General features: G+C 49.3%; 2 protein-coding genes across 4 annotated transcripts in view; one reads left to right on the top strand and one right to left on the bottom strand.

The window, feature by feature from the left end:
* Positions 1 to 7,879, bottom strand: part of PREPL (prolyl endopeptidase like) — a 76,597-nt gene extending 68,718 nt beyond the window's left edge. Inside the window, exons 1-4 of one of the 2 annotated variants that reach the window (XM_066595553.1) lie at positions 7,841 to 7,879; positions 6,360 to 6,592; positions 2,510 to 2,638; positions 1,576 to 1,642 (exon numbers count right to left, since the gene is read on the bottom strand). In XM_066595553.1, coding sequence (XP_066451650.1) covers positions 1,576 to 1,642; positions 2,510 to 2,638; positions 6,360 to 6,533 — 370 coding nt within the window. In that variant the 5' untranslated portion in view covers positions 6,534 to 6,592; positions 7,841 to 7,879. The remainder of the gene's footprint in view (positions 1 to 1,575; positions 1,643 to 2,509; positions 2,639 to 6,359; positions 6,593 to 7,840) is intronic. The other variant, XM_066595554.1, reaches the window with a different exon arrangement.
* An 88-nt stretch (positions 7,880 to 7,967) lies between these two features.
* CAMKMT (calmodulin-lysine N-methyltransferase) overlaps positions 7,968 to 14,372 on the top strand; it is a 434,161-nt gene continuing 427,756 nt past the window's right edge. For both annotated transcript variants that reach the window (XM_066594497.1, XM_066594496.1), the window contains exon 1: positions 7,968 to 8,192. In XM_066594497.1, coding sequence (XP_066450594.1) covers positions 8,058 to 8,192 — 135 coding nt within the window. In that variant the 5' untranslated portion in view covers positions 7,968 to 8,057. The remainder of the gene's footprint in view (positions 8,193 to 14,372) is intronic.

The raw sequence follows: 14,372 nt of genomic DNA, 5'->3' as shown, positions 1-14,372 counted from the left end.
CGCTGCCCCCCCTGTTGGTGTGATGGTCTGGGGGTCCATCGCCTATGACAGTCCGTCACCCCCAGTAGTGGTACGAGAGACAATGACAGCTCAGCGATATGTTCAGGACATCCTGCAGCCACATGTGTTCCTCTCATGGCGACTTCCAAGAGTCTTCCAGCAGGATAATGCTTGGGCGCACACACAAGGCAGTCACAGGAATGTCTCCACAACATTGTCACACTTCCTTGGCTGCCCGGTCACCAGATTTATTACCAGTAGAACATGTATGGGACCATGTGGGATGCCAAATTCAACAGGCAAGAGGTTACTCGATCTAGAGGCTCAGTTACAGCAAATGTGGACGATATGCCGCAGGATACCACATGGAACCTGTATGCCTCCATGGCCGCCCGTATCACAACTTACATCCGAGCTAGAGGCTGTCCAAAAGTGTACTAGAGCCTCCATGCCCGCCCGTACTACATCTTGTATCCAAGCTAGAGGTGGTACAATAGGGTACTAGAGCCTCCATGCCCACCCGTACCACATCTTGTATCCAAGCTAGAGGTGGTATAACCTGATACTAGCGCCTTCATGCCTGCCCAGATCACATCCTGTATCCAAGCTAGAGGCAGTACAACAAGGTACTAGAGCCTGCATGCCCACCCGTATTACATCTTGCATCCAAGCTAGAGACGGCGAAAACAGGGTACTAGAGCCTCTATGCCCACCCGTATCGCACCTTGCATCCAAGCTAGAGGCAGTACAACAGGGTGCAAGAGCCTTCATGCCCACCAGTATCACATCTTGTATCCAAACTAGAGGCAGTACAACAGGGTACTAGAGCCTCCATGCCCCCCGTATCACACATTGTATCCAAGCTAGAGGTGGTACAACAGGGTACTAGAGCCTCCATGCCCCCTGTATCACACATTGTATCCAAGCTAGAGGTGGTACAACAGGGTACTAGAGCCTCCATGCCCACCTGTATCACATCTTGTATCCAAGTTAGAGGCGGTACAACAGGGTACTAGAGCCTCCATGCCCACCCGTATCACACCTTGTATCCAAACTAGAGGCAGTACAACAGGGTACTAGAGCCTCCATGCCCCCGTATCACATCTTGTATCCAACCTATAGGCGGTACAACAGGGTACGAGAGCCTCTATGCCCACCCGTATCACATCTTGCATCCAACCTATAGGCGGTACAACAGGGTACTAGAGCTTCACTTCATGTGTTCAGTTTTCCTCAATAAATGATCCTTTTGCTCTGATCTTGTAATCACTTATATCAACGTTACAATTACACAGAGAAAGTTTTGTTCAATTCCAACAACTCCTTCTAGGTGCTTGATTTTTTTTTTTACGATGAGTGTATACATATTACGGATACAAGACCTGTACAAGCACCCCGGAGCCCCACTGAACTGAACTCTGATCACTATAGAACCCTACGGTAATCCACGCTCTGCTGAGTACAACAGTGGGGCGTCCATCATGTGCTTCACATAACATCTTTATAGGTATTTTTTGCAAGCATGTAACCTCAACATATATGCAAAAATTAGAAGATTAAACACAGTTCCATTACCATTGCCTTCCTGGAAACGGTAGATACACGAGTCCTCATCAAAATACACGGAATCTCCACATTTAATCTGAAAATTAAGAGAGCCACACATTCATTAATATTCACTGAAGGAAACTAAAATTGTTACACCCAGACAGAGTTGAAGAAAATTTCTGAAACTTGTATCACACTAGGATCTCTCCATATTCTAACTGCCATCATGGAGTCAGGAAGGAATTTTCCCCCCAGTGTGGGGTAAATTAGCTTTTGCCTCATCGTTTTTTTTTTTGCCTTTCCCTGGATCAACATGGGGGGGGGGGGGGGGGGGGGAACAGGCTGAACTAGATGGACATTTGTCTTTTTTCAGCCTAGCATGATGGGTATTGAATACTTAAAACTTGGATGAAGTACAATTTGTAATAGTATGAAAATCACAGGGCCCTTTGTTATGCAAAATGCTATACAGTTCTGCTCTGATTTGAGACATTTTGCATGAGCGTTCCGCAGCACCAGGCGACGAATATTGGTGTAATTAAACATCGAAACTCACCGACTTACCCTGTAATTTTTGTTGCCAATAGCAACCAATCACAGCACAGCTTTCATTTTACCTCAGCAGTATAAGACACAGCAACCAATCACAGCACAGCTTTTATTTCTTATACTGCTGAGGTAAAATGAAAGCTAAGCTGTGATTGGTTGCTATGCGCAACACAGAGTTTCTTTGGGATAGCTTTCAGAGTGCTGGGCTCATTTTTGTGGCCCACTTTGTATATTCCACAGGTATATCACCTAGTCAGTACATAATCAATCGAATCCAACGACTTTGGCCGTGTCTAATGTGTATAGGGGCTCCACAACTGTCCCATCAGCATGCAAGTCCTGACCCTAATCCTAAGTGATGCCAACCCTGAACCGTTCTTGTATTGTAATAGATGCGACTCCCCCGGCTCACCATGTGGCGTTCCGCTCTTACGGGGTACTTGTGATGCATCTCCTCGAGCCGCTTCTGCAGGACTTTGGCAAGATCTTCATAGGTGACACAAGCTGCCTCCCAGCGTTTCTGTTCACAATTCATCTGGGTCTATCATTTAAAAAAAAAATAAAAAATGGCGCATATCATCAATGTTAAAGGGAATCTGTCGCGAGGTTTTACCATTTTGAACCAATTATAGAATTAGATTAGTCATTAACCCCTTGAGGAGCACGCACGGAAAATCTCCGGGGCTTGCTGCACTGACCATGCAGTTAAACCTCCGGAAGGTATCCGTGGACAGCTCTAGTGCTAAAATGTGACAACGGTGGGAGGGGACCGCGAAGCCCTCCTATTGATTTCAATGGAGCCGCTACTACTGGCAGCCCCATTAAAGGCAATAGGATGTTGGCACCCTGTAATGGAAATTATTTGATTGTAAGGTACTATAATAATTATATGAATTTAAAAATGCGCAATGAGAGACACCATTGAAATATACCAGGAGAAGCTACTTCACAAACTAGGGACATATGTCTGGATGAGATAAGAATATCAAGAAGCTTCCACATAGAAGCTTCCACATGTTAGCTGAAGGGGCCCTAAGAATATCAAGATACTAAGGGAGGGGTTGACGCCTCACACTAGACTAGAGAATAAAGTAGTTCATGAGCTGGATATATGTGAGTATATATATATATATATATATATACATATATATATATATATGTAGGTGTACATGTATGTGTGTATGCCTGTATATATACGTAAATGTGGGTATATAAGTAATATTTAATATTACGCCACAGTCATATGAAAAGGACTACACAAAATGGCCGACCACATGCTTAGCTAAAGTACGAGCTAACACATATGGTGAGATAAGATAAGGACTTCGAGCTACTTGGGCCTCTCAGCACTCCGTCAAGAGTTATTCACTGCTGACTTGGAAGTTTCTGGAAGGTATGCAAATGAAGAATCAGAATGTATCCAGTGAATGCCATGTAATGTCTGAGAAGTAACCAATCAGAGGTCAGATTGAGAACTGTGCAAAGAACTATGATATTTCTTGGAGTAATGAGGTGTAACCAATGGACACAAAGAAGGTTAAGTTGACCTATGAGAAATGTTGGATTGGAAACTAACCAGTAAACGGGCTTAGTTAATTGTCCAATGATGTTGCGACACCCCAATGTAAGGGGGCTATAAATAAAGATGCCCGACATCGATTTGTTGGGAATTCTTTGATGAATCCATAACTGTGTGGGCTCTGTCATTTAATTCCTCCGTCATATGACGTACTGAACTCTAGGTGTGGGCAGCCCTACTGCACGGGTCACCTAGACTTCAGTCACAGGGTACACTCTGCTGTCCCTCATCAGGCTATCGCTGTAGCATGGGTCATATGACGTCATTCACAAGGTACACTCCGCTTTCCCTAGACGGCCATATATTTTTGCCGCGACACACCCCCACAGCGATTTTTGGGGAAGGGCTTGAAATAGAAGCCCTATCCTGACAATCATTTCTATCTGGTGATAAGAAAAAAATAAATATATATAAAATATATACACACACAAATACACACACACACACACTTACCTCTCCGCCGCCGGGGCTCAGGCGCGTCTAGCCGCTGGGGTCCCGGCACTGTAATTATGTTCTTTCAGCAGGTGGGGATATAAAATCCCCGTCTCCCGAAAGGGCTGCATCTGATTGGCTGAGCGCTCAGCCAATCACAGGCAGCCCTCAGTCTATTCATAGAATTCTATGAGTGGACCGAGGGCTGCCTGTGATTGGCTGAGCGGAACTTGTGCAGATTTTCCATATTGGAAAATCCACATCAGGTTCTACAACATTGGTGTGTACTCTGACACAGATATGCTGCAGAATTGACCCCTTCAACTTAAAAGGGTGCAATCTGCTGTGGACCCACGTTAAAATCCCAACCACAGAGTGCAGATTTTAGGAGATTCGCACCAAAATCCACTATATGTGAACGTATCTGTTACGTGTGCTGCTGAGACATGTACTACTGTGCTCCTAGCAACACAGACCTCACAGGGTTAAATGATTGAGCTGGCTGGGTGTGATCCTTCCTGCTAGCCAATCTCCTGGGTCTGTGCTCACATATAAACCCAGCTCCTGGTCAGTCTTTGTATGGCCTCTAGGGTGAGCAGTCATGAATCCTTGTCTGTTGAAGTTTGCTGTGTGACCCGCTATCTGTGTTTTGTTGCAGCTTGCTATGTGATCTGTGTCTTGCTGTTTATGTCTGTTTGTATGTTTATTTTATATCAGTTTGGTCTGCTGAGTTTGTTTGCTATGTCTGCGCTAGGTTGGCCCCTAGGGCTCTCTAGTAGATTTGTCTTGCTAGCATAGGGACTGCAAGATACGAGGGACCTTGCCGGGGCTTGCAGCTTAAGTTCATTAGCCAATGTATGAACTAACACCTCGCATTTATATTCAGCTTATCTGCTATTCGTGTTTGCATTGTGGCTGCTGTATGCTGTGTATTCTGGCTCTGTGTCCTGTTGTTCAGTCCCTGTCACGTGGCATGTGAATGCATCCCGTTCTGGTGCGTGGCTCCTAGGATCAGCTAGGGCCCAGATCCAAAGACCGCTGGGCTGTCCTTATTGGGGCAATGTCCCCGCTCAGGTAGGGCCTTGCCATCCTCCCGTGTAGAACAGGGTCAGTTTGCCAGAGACCCGTGTGTGTACTCAGTTCTTCCTTTGGTCACGATCGTGTGGGCACCGTGCTTAGTTTGCCCACACGATTGTAACAGTACCCTAAAGAGAATGGAAAGGAGGAAACACATTAAAAACAAAATCTGTCATAGTAAATAAATGCTGTTTCCAGCTGTATTAAGTCCTTCCGCAGTACTGTAGACACTATAGGACTACTTTAACTACTTCCCGACTATTTAAGTTTTACTACCCTCATTACAATGGATATTTATAGCCTATGGACTGTCAGCATCTGGATAAGTAAAGTCTGGGGACAGGATATATTTCTGAATGCTCATAATCTGGCTGTAGCGGCGATCACTTTCTGATATATGTGGCGTCAATACGGACAACACATCAGTGTGCATGATGGCGTAAAGGAGCAGCGGGAGACATGATACTAGCAGCAAAGGACTGCTCTAGGAATTCCGCTTTCCTGCTCTGTTCAGGGAAATCCTCAAGGCTGAATAGCGCCAGGTGGACCCTATTGACTATAATGGCGTCCACTTGCTTTTTGCCCAGCTGGCCAGGTTTTCAGTTGAATTTGCGTCTAAACCTCCGGACGGAAGTGCTGCCGCAGATGTGAAACCCCCCTTAGATAAGCACCGTGTATTATTTTTCAATTTAATACCCATGCACTGATTTTTGAATTGTATAAACACCTAATGGGTATATTCCCATATATATAATGGGTGGATCGCTGAAAGATATTCCGCACCCAACTGTGCAGTTTCTGTTGCAGATTTCAGCGCAGAAATGCTGCGAATTTGCCACAAATTTCACCCTTTGTATTACAGAAGGTCAAAATCCGCAGGAAACAATGGACATGCTGCACACTTCACCACATCATGTGGATGAGAATTGTAAAAATGCTGCGGATTTTCTGTGCAAAACCCAAAATTTCAAAAGGAAGATCTGCACCATTTCCGTCACGTAGGAACATACCTACAGGGTACGTCCGCAAGTTGTGGCATGTCTGCGATGGATATGCATCACAATCCACATGTTTAATATCTCCCCCACATTGCCTATAAAGTAAGATGTTGTGGACTTTCTGCAGCCCACCATACCCTTAAATATAATGTATACACAACACCACGTGAACGTACCTTCCAGGAGCACATTCCCCTTCGTAACTGGCTTCTAGTCCATTCTCTGTGCTGACCAGTAAGGAAACCATTGCTCCAAGATTTGACGAGCAGCTTTTGTGCCGCTGTTCTAAGTTGGGTCCGGCGTCTGCACAAAAACCACGATGCCGACCTCACAAGTAACCCAACCTTCATGGCTTTAAAATCTCATAGCCAAAACCTCAGAGACTTGACACTATAATTCAATCGATTTACTGGGGAGGAAAATATAAATATAAGTCATATATACAAGTAAACAACATCTTAATCTTAGTGGATAAGACAATGGGAGAGATATAAGCTATAGTCATTATTACACTCTCGGATTACTCCCAGAGTAACCCATGCTATCATAGAGTGAACCATGTGACCAGCCTGAGTGCAGAGTGCTCCAGCAGATGCAACGATGAACAAATCAAGCACCAGCAGCCATATCGTACATCATGTGACCAAAAGTTTGAATTAGATGTCACTTAGTTTAACCCTTTCCAATCCACTGTCTGACCTCTGAAGACATTATGATTTAAAGTTGTACAGCTCCGATGTTGGAAGACGTCCGTTGGGGTTCTCTTACTGCATATTGCCAGCCTCTCTGCTGTCAGTGCCTATCCAACGTGTCACCTCATGTAGTACTGGCTTTAGCCAGCATATAGCGCTGTTGTATAACAGAAGAAAAAGAGTAAGCCTCCTAGGAAAACCAGAATACAAATTGGATTGGAAAGGGTTAAGGACCCGTCTACACTGGCATATAGTCATCCATAAAACGCACAGATTTCTAATAAAAAATAAAATGGATCCCTAGGCTATAATGGGTTAAACGTAGTCAAACAATTCATACATTTAGCAAGCCATACGTATATGCGCGGGGTTTTTTGTGGGATTGAAAAGCATAGCCTAATACGCTTTCCCATCCCACAAAAATAGAAGACATAGGGAAACGTATATCTTTTCTTTAGCATTGCACTCAATGGATAATGTGCAGCTCCCAGTTTAGAAGTGTTGAACTACAAAACTTTATTAAGAAAAAAAAAAAAAAAAGAGCACTTATGACTTTCCAGCCTAATCGCTGCCGATTTTTCATTGCTGAAGGCCCACAGCAATTACGTCATGTGTGAACGTGGACTTACAGGCAGAATCCATGCAGAAAATTGCACTGTGTGAACAACAACCTGATGATCACACCTGGTTCTCACTTCACAAACTGCATCAATACACCTCATCCTTCACAGCCATTCTTAGCACCTATTGGGTAATGGATGAAAAGCACTGCACACGAATACTCTGCTACTCAATGGATCTACAGTAGTGTTCACACAATGCGCCATTACTGGACTCTGTGCGTCAAGTTTGACAGCTACATAAATAAAACGCTGCGTCTCCTTTAACCATAAAGAATAGTATGTGATTGGGTGGCGATCGCTGGAAGAAGCTACAGGCAGTATAAAAAAAAAAGCGCTCTGTACCATATCACACTGTACGCACGTGTTGAGTCGCGCTCTGATGACGTCAGAAAATGATATCGCTCTATTTCCGGCAATTAACGACACCTTGCGCGCTGATTGGTTGAGTGGAGTAAGGGGTGTGGCTAGCGGCGCCTCGCGTGTTGTTTGTTTCGGAAGTAGCCGGGCTGCTTTTGACAGGCGGGCGGGCAGGAAAAAAAAAATAGCCGGTAAGAAGACTATGGAGAGAGGGCAGAGAGGGAGACGAGCCGATGGAGATACATCAGTGCAAGCTGCGGCGCAGAGGCAGGAGGAGGAGACGGCAGGCGGAGGCAGACGGGCTGCTGCAAGAGCTCGCTGGAAAATACTTGGGCAGGTAATGGAAAACGCGATCACTACTTATGGGTTATGGCCCTTCTGGCTACCCGTAGGGATTACTTAAAGGGATACTCCAGTTTTGGCCAAGTATTTACATAAGAGGAGATTTATCATGCTGCCTTATAGTAAGGGCCCCATTTAAACAAGCCGGTTTATCGTTTGAATGAGCGAACTGTGTTGGGGTCCACGCATTAGCTCATGCTCTCTGTTTGGGCCCCTCTCACACATTACTTCAGAAATCGTGGCATTTTTGCTGCGATTTTGAACAACATTTTTGAACATATTGTTTTGACAGTGCTTTTTAACGCATCCCATGATTTCAGCTCCCGATGTGAGCAGGGTCGGAACTGGAGTTTAGTCCAGATGGGAGTAGGGGCGGAGCTAGAGTTCAGACAGAATGTGAGCAGGGGCGGAGCTAGAGTTCAGGCCAGATGTGAGCAGGGGCGGAGCTAGAGTTCAGGCCAGATGTGAGCAGGGGCGGAGCTAGAGTTCAGGCCAGATGTGAGCAGGGGCGGAGCTAGAGTTCAGGCCAGATGTGAGCAGGGGCGGAGCTAGAGTTCAGGCCAGATGTGAGCAGGGGCGGAGCTAGAGTTCAGGCCAGATGTGAGCAGGGGCGGAGCTAGAGTTCAGTCCGAATGTGAGCAGGGGCAGAGCTAGAGTTCAGTCCGAATGTGAGCGGGGGCGGAGCTAGAGTTCAGTCCGAATGTGAGCGGGGGCGGAGCTAGAGTTCAGTCCGAATGTGAGCGGGGGCGGAGCTAGAGTTCAGTCCGAATGTGAGCGGGGGCGGAGCTAGAGTTCAGTCCGAATGTGAGCGGGGGCGGAGCTAGAGTTCAGTCCGAATGTGAGCGGGGGCGGAGCTAGAGTTCAGTCCGAATGTGAGCGGGGGCGGAGCTAGAGTTCAGTCCGAATGTGAGCGGGGGCGGAGCTAGAGTTCAGTCCGAATGTGAGCGGGGGCGGAGCTAGAGTTCAGTCCGAATGTGAGCGGGGGCGGAGCTAGAGTTCAGTCCGAATGTGAGCGGGGGCGGAGCTAGAGTTCAGTCCGAATGTGAGCGGGGGCGGAGCTAGAGTTCAGTCCGAATGTGAGCGGGGGCGGAGCTAGAGTTCAGTCCGAATGTGAGCGGGGGCGGAGCTAGAGTTCAGTCCGAATGTGAGCGGGGGCGGAGCTAGAGTTCAGTCCGAATGTGAGCGGGGGCGGAGCTAGAGTTCAGTCCGAATGTGAGCGGGGGCGGAGCTAGAGTTCAGTCCGAATGTGAGCGGGGGCGGAGCTAGAGTTCAGTCCGAATGTGAGCGGGGGCGGAGCTAGAGTTCAGTCCGAATGTGAGCGGGGGCGGAGCTAGAGTTCAGTCCGAATGTGAGCGGGGGCGGAGCTAGAGTTCAGTCCGAATGTGAGCGGGGGCGGAGCTAGAGTTCAGTCCGAATGTGAGCGGGGGCGGAGCTAGAGTTCAGTCCGAATGTGAGCGGGGGCGGAGCTAGAGTTCAGTCCGAATGTGAGCGGGGGCGGAGCTAGAGTTCAGTCCGAATGTGAGCGGGGGCGGAGCTAGAGTTCAGTCCGAATGTGAGCAGGGGCGGAGCTAGAGTTCAGTCCGAATGTGAGCAGGGGCAGAGCTAGAGTTCAGTCCGAATGTGAGCAGGGGCGGAGCTAGAGTTCAGTCCGAATGTGAGCAGGGGCGGAGCTAGAGTTCAGTCCGAATGTGAGCAGGGGCGGAGCTAGAGTTCAGTCCGAATGTGAGCAGGGGCGGAGCTAGAGTTCAGTCCGAATGTGAGCAGGGGCGGAGCTAGAGTTCAGTCCGAATGTGAGCAGGGGCGGAGCTAGAGATCAGTCCGGAGGTGAGCAGGGCTGGAGCCGGACTTCGGTCCAGAGGTGAGCACGGCTGGGGCCGGACTTCGGTCCAGAGGTGAGCACGGCTGGGGCCGGACTTCGGTCCAGAGGTGAGCACGGCTGGGGCCGGACTTCGGTCCAGAGGTGAGCACGGCTGGGGCCGGACTTCGGTCCAGAGGTGAGCACGGCTGGGGCCGGCCTTCGGTCCAGAGGTGAGCAGGGCTGGGCCGGACTTCGGTCCAGAGGTGAGCACGGCTGGGGCCGGCCTTCGGTCCAGAGGTGAGCAGGGCTGGGGCCGGACTTCGGTCCAGAGGTGAGCACGGCTGGGGCCGGACTTCGGTCCAGAGGTGAGCACGGCTGGGGCCGGTCTTCGGTCCAGAGGTGAGCACGGCTGGGGCCGGACTTCGGTCCAGAGGTGAGCACGGCTGGGGCCGGACTTCGGTCCAGAGGTGAGCACGGCTGGGGCCGGACTTCGGTCCAGAGGTGAGCACGGCTGGGGCCGGACTTCGGTCCAGAGGTGAGCACGGCTGGGGCCGGACTTCGGTCCAGAGGTGAGCACGGCTGGGGCCGGACTTCGGTCCAGAGGTGAGCACGGCTGGGGCCGGACTTCGGTCCAGAGGTGAGCACGGCTGGGGCCGGACTTCGGTCCAGAGGTGAGCACGGCTGGGGCCGGACTTCGGTCCAGAGGTGAGCACGGCTGGGGCCGGACTTCGGTCCAGGGGTGAGCACGGCTGGGGCCGGACTTCGGTCCAGGGGTGAGCACGGCTGGGGCCGGACTTCGGTCCAGGGGTGAGCACGGCTGGGGCCGGACTTCGGTCCAGGGGTGAGCACGGCTGGGGCCGGACTTCGGTCCAGGGGTGAGCACGGCTGGGGCCGGACTTCGGTCCAGGGGTGAGCACGGCTGGGGCCGGACTTCGGTCCAGGGGTGAGCACGGCTGGGGCCGGACTTCGGTCCAGGGGTGAGCACGGCTGGGGCCGGACTTCGGTCCAGGGGTGAGCACGGCTGGGGCCGGACTTCGGTCCAGGGGTGAGCACGGCTGGGGCCGGACTTCGGTCCAGGGGTGAGCACGGCTGGGGCCGGACTTCGGTCCAGGGGTGAGCACGGCTGGGGCCGGACTTCGGTCCAGGGGTGAGCACGGCTGGGGCCGGACTTCGGTCCAGGGGTGAGCAGGGCTGGGGCCGGACTTCGGTCCAGGGGTGAGCAGGGCTGGGGCCGGACTTCGGTCCAGGGGTGAGCAGGGCTGGGGCCGGACTTCGGTCCAGGGGTGAGCAGGGCTGGGGCCGGACTTCGGTCCAGGGGTGAGCACGGCTGGGGCCGGACTTCAGTCCAGGGGTGAGCAGGGCTGGGGCCGGACTTCGGTCCAGAGGTGAGCAGGGCTGGGGCCGGACTTCGGTCCAGAGGTGAGCACGGCTGGGGCCGGACTTCGGTCCAGAGGTGAGCACGGCTGGGGCCGGACTTCGGTCCAGAGGTGAGCACGGCTGGGGCCGGACTTCGGTCCAGAGGTGAGCACGGCTGGGGCCGGACTTCGGTCCAGGGGTGAGCACGGCTGGGGCCGGACTTCGGTCTAGGGGTGAGCAGGGCTGGGGCCGGACTTCGGTCCAGGGGTGAGCAGGGCTGGGGCCGGACTTCGGTCCAGGGGTGAGCAGGGCTGGGGCCGGACTTCGGTCCAGGGGTGAGCAGGGCTGGGGCCGGACTTCGGTCCAGGGGTGAGCAGGGCTGGGGCCGGAGTTCGGTCCAGGGGTGAGCAGGGCTGGGGCCGGAGTTCGGTCCAGGGGTGAGCAGGGCTGGGGCCGGACTTCGGTCTAGAGGTCAGCAGGGCTGGGGCCGGACTTCAGTCCAGTTCCGCCCCTGCTCACATCTAGATTACAGTCCAGCTCCACCCACTTCTCACAGCTAGCAATGAAAAAAGACTTCGGCAGCATCCAGGTTGCAAATTGATATCCAAAGTTTTATTCCCCCATCACAGAAAAACAGGCAACGTTTCGGCCATGTTGGCCTTTGTCAAGCTCACTCATAGTGGTGCACAATCACATATAAATAGTATCACAGTAAAGCAATTAACAAATCAAAACCCTCCACCTAGTTTGCAACCCCTCCTAGTCACAGATGTCCATTTGCATACAATTATCTCAGGTGCCAGCATCTCCCTCCTCCTGGAGGCTGTCATCTCCATGGTGATCACATGAGTGTGTACTGTCAGCGTCTGTTTTCTTCTACTGCGCATGTGTGAGAAGATCGCCAGTATCGCGTTGTCCCATTGCAGCGTCATCCACTACGTCATAGGTGATGCCCACATGATCCCAATAAACATATACCGCTATGCTGCGGCTCAGCCGGCATAAGAAAACAGCATTTCTAAACAGACTGCACAGGTTAGTCAGTGAATAAATGCATCCGGGATCCTGCACTTTCAAGGGAGGCATTACGTTCCTTTTGCATTATGCAAATATCACATACATACGCTGTTATTATATCCTCAATAGATGTATAGTTTAACCAGTTGTTATCCTGCTACAAATAGATTGTAAAGCCATGCACAGAAGTATTTGTTATGTACATTAACTCGTGCATGGTCATGGAATGCCGTATAATATGTGATATATACTCATATAAAACCAATGTAGCAGGATATCAAAGCATGTGTTAACATCTCTCATAATAATATCATGTATAGTGTCAAATGGTTATCCATCGTTTTATAGTCTCAATGTATCAATCATGAGATACAGCTTATCACATAAATCATACAAGATGCGCAATCATGCAGTAGTGCTCATCATGTGATATTATAATGAATATATGTAATATTTTACAGTCACCAACCTTGATATGATCATATGGCACTATATCATGTGATTATATCAAATTATTCATATTGTTGTTTCTCACATTAACATATCTGATCCCTATAAATCACATGTATATCACAATTATAAATACCATCACATAATGCATATCCTGCAAAATTATGGGATTCATTATGCATAATTCTTCAGTTATAGTATAACTTCTTGGTGTGTCCCGAGGTGTAAAACACAAGGAGGGAGAGACTGGAACCGTCTATTGGTCTATCGGTAAAGATAAAAGAAAAGGTGGGGTATTTTTAAAAAAAAACACCAACATATAATTAAAAACAAAGCTCATTACCTATAATACGTCTCCAGTTTCTTTGTTAGAGGTGGGGCATATATACATATTCCATGTTTAATCCTTTTGGGGACATTGTTTCTAACTCGTAAATCCAGCGCAACTCCCGTTTTTTAGGAGTAGCGCGCGATTACCTCCTCTAGGGGAGGGAGGAACATGGTCGATTATTCTGAATTTAAGCTGGCTGATTGAGTGGCCCCGTTCAGTAAAGTGCCGTGAAACCGGCAATGTCAGATTTTTAGTTCTGATCGTACGCTTGTGATTCACCATTCGTGTCCTCACCTCTAGGGTGGTTTCTCCTACATAACCCAGTCCACATGGACAGGTTATGAGGTAGACAACGAATGATGAATCACAAGAGTACCGATCTTTGATGTAATAGGTATTTCCATTAAGGGGATGACAAAAATGATCTCCCTTCTGTAAATTACAACAAACAGAGCACCCCAAGCATGGAAAATTGCCCTTTCTCATGGGCATCAAGGTGCGTTGTATTGATGGTTTATTATGCGCATAAAAAGAATGCACAAGTTGATCGCCAAAGTGAACTGGAGCTCTGGGTATACGGAATTGAGAAAGGAATGAAATTCCTTTAACTCATCCAAGGAGCCGTCCCATAAGAGGAAGATGTCGTCTATGTACCGCCACCAGCACCTAAGATTAGGGCTGTAGGCAGATACATAGACGAACATCTCCTCGAAGGCGCGCATGTACGTATTTGCGTAACTTGGCGCCATATTGGAGCCCATCGCCGTACCCTGCCGCTGCCGGTAGTACACCCCCGCGAACACAAAATAATTGTTCACGAGGATGTACTCCAGCAGCGACAGGCCAAAGCCAACGCATTCCGGACGCAAATCAGAATCCATCAAGAAATGTTTGACCGCTACCAAGCCTTTTGAATGTACAATGGACGTGTACAACGCGGTAACATCCAATGAAGCCAATATAGTTTCATTGGTAACCGACAGCAGGGCAATTTTACACAAAAAGTCCATAGTGTCTTTGATATGCGAACTGGCACCTTCAGCAAACTTGATTAATATCCTATCCAGGAACTTTGCAATGTTACTGAAAATAGAATCGCACCTTGAGACTATGGGGCGTCCTGGCGGATTTAACAGATCTTATGTATTTTGGGCTGGTGGCGGTACATAGACGACAAAATTCATCTCTACTTACAACAACATGTGACGGAAAATAAAGGGTAT

Source organism: Eleutherodactylus coqui, chromosome 3 (assembly GCF_035609145.1).
Source record: "Eleutherodactylus coqui strain aEleCoq1 chromosome 3, aEleCoq1.hap1, whole genome shotgun sequence".
Taxonomy (NCBI): Eukaryota; Metazoa; Chordata; class Amphibia; order Anura; family Eleutherodactylidae; genus Eleutherodactylus; species Eleutherodactylus coqui.
The sequence above is the reverse complement of the archived record's forward strand: the minus strand, read 5'-3'. Positions and strand labels throughout refer to the sequence as shown.